This window comes from Chanodichthys erythropterus, chromosome 8 (genome assembly GCF_024489055.1).
Source record: "Chanodichthys erythropterus isolate Z2021 chromosome 8, ASM2448905v1, whole genome shotgun sequence".
NCBI lineage: Eukaryota > Metazoa > Chordata > Actinopteri > Cypriniformes > Xenocyprididae > Chanodichthys > Chanodichthys erythropterus.
The window spans coordinates 27,511,638-27,516,565 of record NC_090228.1 but is presented as its reverse complement, the minus strand read 5'-3'; the positions used below and the strand labels follow the sequence as shown (position 1 = coordinate 27,516,565).

The following is a 4,928-nucleotide window of genomic DNA, read 5'->3' as shown; positions in this document are numbered from 1 at the left end:
GATGAAAATGTTCATACACAGATTTCATGCACAAATTTGTGCATTGCTTAGTGAAAGAGACCCAGTGGTTCTCAACTGTTTTTGCTTAGTGCCCCTAGTTTGACATCAAGTGCTGATGAATCAACCTGACTACAGTTTTGTAACTACAGTATTTCTTCCATGTTTTTCATGACTCTGTATAAACAGACTCACAATTGAGAAACACGACTTTAAAGTTTATATATTTACATATTCTGTAAAATCAATTAAATTAGTGATGAATTGCATATTTCTTGTGTCGTCTAATAAAAGGGTGGTTCAACATATTGGATAATTATTGAATGGATATTATTAAACAAAGTTGTTGTTCACAGATATGATCAGTTTGCTGTGACTAAAACAAGTTCTAGAACTGAAAGACAAGTGGCAATTAAGGGTGTTCTGGAGTCATTAAAAGAAAAAAACACCGTCACTTCAGAAATTATCCATGTCAAAATACCTTTGGAAGGGGCACACAAAAACCACAACACTTCACAAAACTGTCATTTCTCAAATAACATCCATTACATGGTGCGTGACAAAATACAGGAATATGTGTCACTTGGAATAACCTCAGTTCCTTTCCTGAAGAAGGTACTGAAAACGTTTGTCCAGAAAGAGCTTTCAGAAATGGGAAGCGTTCTACCACATCCACAAGACCCATCGTACTACCCTTCAAGCCATGTTATCCAAAACCATGTGCATCAAGCCTTAGTTTGTGGAAAATATTCTGGCTTTGATCAACTGCAGGTAGAAAAAAAAATTGATGAATGGAAATTAACAGATCCAAATGCCAAGTTTTTCTTTCGGAAATGTACAGTAAACAACATCGAGCAGACAGTTCTGAAGTTTGAAGTGAAAACAGAAGAACAAGGATTTCCAGTCTCTGAAGACTCTGATTTGGAGAGTAACATCACACAGGAGATAACATCTTCACAAGAAACTTTCTTGTTTATTCATCAGAATGCACAACAACAGGAATTACTTAAGCGTTATGGAGATATGGTCCTTCTTGATGCTACTTACAGAACAACCAAATATGCATTGCCCTTGTTTCTTCTTGTTGTTCGGACAAATGTTGGATACAAGCCTATCGCTGAGTTTATATGTGAAAATGAGACAACTGCTGCAATAACCGAAGCCCTTAACATCTTGAAACAGTGGAATCAGCATTGGGAGCCAAAATACTTCATGCTTGATTACTCACAACAAGAATATCAAGCTTTGAAACATGTATTTCCAAATTCTCAGAACTATCTATGCTCATTCCATCGTGAGCAAGCTTGGATGCCATGGACAAAGCAAGGTATGGATGAAATAAACTTTCATTTGTGATGTATAAAATATTGCGCTGCATTTAAAATTTACTCCTGAAAATATGGGCCAAAGTCTTGATACATGATTACAAAAAAAAAAAAAAAAAAATACATTGTTGCTATTTTTCCCTCATTATTAGCAGTACACCAGTACAGAATTTACTTTCAGTAAATTCAGTAAATCTCAGTTTATTCAGGTTTTAGAAATTGCTAAGTTTGGCAATTCCCAAATTGCCATAGCCTTTCACAGCCTACTACCCTTGGACCTATTTGATTATTATCATTTTATTTATTTATTAATAACAGATACTTTTGGATTCCAACAGGACAATAGACCTGTTATATTACATCTTTTTTCTTGCAATAGCCAAGCCTGTTTATTAAAAGTTAAGTTGTATCACTTTTCCAATGACTTTTAATCTCCCATGTACTCTCCCTGACAGCCAAGAACAAGTTGTCTCTCTCTGAGCAAAATGAACTACTTGACCACCTTCGTGACATAGCTAGTGCCCCAAGTGAAGCAGCTTGTGATAGTGAGGTTGAAAGACTGAAGGAGAGCAAAGTTTACAAATCCCTTGAAGTCAAAAATTATGTTGATAAAAGGTGGTTGTGTGTTCAGGAGGTGAGGTACTGCACTGGACATGTTCTGTGTTCCACATTTCATGTTCAATAGTTGTACATTAAAACAGGTAGAAGGTAAAGGACAGGCAGGCATTTAGAGCACTTCCACTCACTTTGCACTTGATGTTTCTTTGTTCCGTTCTTCCTACAGAACTTACTTGTATCAAGCTAATTTCATTGTTTTTGTTGTTTTCTAGAGGTGGTGTAGGGCCTATGCACCGCATGGGTTCTCTGTGGCAGTTACCACCAACAATGGAGTTGAGGCACTCAATAAATCATTGAAGAGCTTCTACCTCAAATTTTCTGGCACAGGAAGTCTGTCATCTCTGCTTGAAACACTAGTATGTGAGTTTGTCCCAGAGCAGTTGCTGTCATACAGTAGACTCAACTTCATCTACAGTAGTGAATGCAAGACTTACAATCCAGCTGTTCCAGCATTTCTGAAAGACAGACCAAGAAGTTTTGTCAAACATTGCTTGAACAGTATCAAGGCAGCTTCCAGCTATTCCAAAGAACACGTAAAAGTGCTTGGAAAGGAATCTTTTAAGGTCAAGAGTGAGACAACTTCTGCATGGTACAAAGTAGAACTTGGTGACTCTGAAAAATACCCATCATGTGAATGTGTCCTCTTCAAAACAACGTTCTTACCATGCAAGCATTTCTTTGCCATTTTTAGGCACACTGACAAAACGTGGGTTGATCTTAGCCCAGAGTACCGTCAAAACCCATATGTAACTCTGGATTTCAATGTTGCTTTAACACAAGATCCCCAGTGCAATGAAATCAGCAATCAAGAAGACCTCTGCTTTGATGTTTTTGATAGTCCTGTACCATGCACGGGGAAGCCGAAAGTAAGTAGTAAGTCACAGTCATCAGGTGTAGCAGTCGATCAGTGGCATCTACGTGAAGAGCTGAAGACTTTGCACGACATTTCATATATTTGCACTGATAAAGAAGCTATCAAGAATGCATCCAGAGTTGTTCATGACCTTTGTGAGACCCTGAAATCCTGTTTACCCAAGGAAGATGGCCTGGTTCTCCAGCAGCAAGAACCTGCCAAGAAAAATCTTAGAGCTTTACCAAGTCGCTTGAAGAAAGTCAAACAAAAAACATCCAGGAAACGTAAAACAGTGGAAATAGGTGCAAATAAAGGTGTGTATTTGACTTTCATTTACAATGTTTGTTAAAAGTGTTATATAGAATACAGAAACTAAAAATGACATTTGTCATCCTTTACTTACACTCATGTTGTTCCAATTTGAATTTGTATTCCAAAGATTATCTTGAGGGTGAGTAAAGGATGACAGAAAAGTAAAAATTTTGTGAGCAATTCATCTTACCTCAAACAGTACCTGATGCTGGTATTTTTATATGCTTATTTTTAAAATGCCTTTGTGTGTTTCTCATGTAAATGTAATGTTTTGATTTTAATTAATTTCATTATCAGAGGATACAAATATCCATAAAAAGTCAAAAACAAATATCCCAGAATCCCAGAGGACAGAAGACACAGAGATGGACAAAAACTCTGTTCAGGTAATATACACTTCTTTATCTTACTCTGTTGTTTTTACAGAAAATCTCACTTGAAATTTAGCAAGTTGTTTTGTGCATTTGCCTTGACATAAAAAAGCCATGTGGTGTGGATCTTTCTGAAGATGAATTGACACAAGCGACCACAATGACACATGGTGACAGATTTTCTCATTTGTACCATAGTGAGCACTTACCCAGGCTGTCAGAGGTGAAATTTTATATTTATGTGATAGTAAAATTCTAACGATGATTAGAGCGTTTTGTAAATAAAGTTTGTCCACAGATCAAATTATTTTAGCTTGTTTTTTAAGTTTTTCTGTTCTGTTTATGTGTAGGACATGTCATCTGAGGTGAATGATACTCTGGCACTACAAGACCCAAACCAGGTGATCAGCAGAGCCTTCAAACTGTGTATTACACAGGGTGACTTGGCCACACTGAAGGAGGGTTGCTGGCTTAATGACAAGGTAAAAGTTAGAAAAATAAATTGACTATTTACTTAAGATAAATGCCTTGGCTGAATGTGACCAATGTCATGCATTCCTAATAATTTTTTAAATATTTTTTTTCTATCTTCTCTTTTCAAGGTTATCAACTTCTATTTGTCCTTGCTAATGAAAAGAAACAGTGATCAGCTGGGAAGCCTTAAAGTCTTCTCTTTCAGCACTTTCTTCTACTCAAAGCTTCAGAGCGGTGAAGGCCATGCAGCAGTGAAGAACTGGACAAAAACTCAGGACCTCTTCCTCTTTGATCTTGTTTTTGTTCCTTTGCACCTAGGCATGCATTGGGCTTTGGCTGTAAGTCATTTATAAGTTAGGATGCACTGTTTTATATTTACATGTTTTTGAAAAGTGTAAAACACTATTTATGATTTTCAGTTTGTCTTGTTGCCTATATTGCTTTGAACCACCAGGTAATTGATTTCAAATCCCAGACCATACAGTGCTATGACTCAATTGGTCAGAGACATGATGATATCTGTCACATGTTGTTGTGAGTGTCTTCTTATTTTTTCTGTTATTCTGTGGTTTGATCATTCATCTTTGAATATCTACATATGCATCTTCTGTTTAATTTAACAGAAAGTACCTCACAGAGGAGCACAAGGTCAAGAAAGGCTGCATCATGGAGGCTTCCAGGTGGACCATCGGCCGAATGAGAACTTATGTATGACACCATATAATGAATTATATGGATCTTCTTTCAATTAAGTGTCATTTTAAGACTAAATATTCTGCTTAAAATTGTGTCTAGGCAATTCCTAGACAGGTGAATGGCAATGACTGTGGTGTTTTTGTCTGTAAATATGCAGACTTCCTTTCTCAAGGAAAGCCACTCACTTTCAGACAGGTACTGTTCTGTTCACACCTTTAATCCTTTAAGCATTTTACTATACTCTTGATTCATTTGTCTCTTTCTCTGTAGTGTGACATTCCA

The 4,928-nt window shown here is 36.8% G+C and overlaps 1 protein-coding gene across 1 annotated transcript; it reads left to right on the top strand.

The window, feature by feature from the left end:
* The first annotated feature begins 854 nt into the window (after positions 1 to 854).
* On the top strand, positions 855 to 4,664 carry LOC137025108 (uncharacterized). Its single transcript, XM_067393139.1, has 8 exons — positions 855 to 1,324; positions 2,155 to 3,107; positions 3,403 to 3,491; positions 3,589 to 3,699; positions 3,827 to 3,958; positions 4,079 to 4,288; positions 4,405 to 4,484; positions 4,574 to 4,664. The coding sequence occupies exons 1-8, from the start codon at positions 1,311 to 1,313 to the stop codon at positions 4,662 to 4,664; spliced, it is 1,680 nt and encodes a 559-aa protein (XP_067249240.1). The 5' UTR covers positions 855 to 1,310.
* The last annotated feature ends 264 nt before the right edge of the window (positions 4,665 to 4,928 follow it).

Coding starts and splice junctions, on each gene's coding strand:
- LOC137025108 (XM_067393139.1), top strand. Junction 3,700..3,826: donor ACTTACCCAGGCTGTCAGAG/GTGAAATTTTAT, acceptor GTTTATGTGTAG/GACATGTCATCTGAGGTGAA. Junction 3,959..4,078: donor GTTGCTGGCTTAATGACAAG/GTAAAAGTTAGA, acceptor TCTCTTTTCAAG/GTTATCAACTTCTATTTGTC.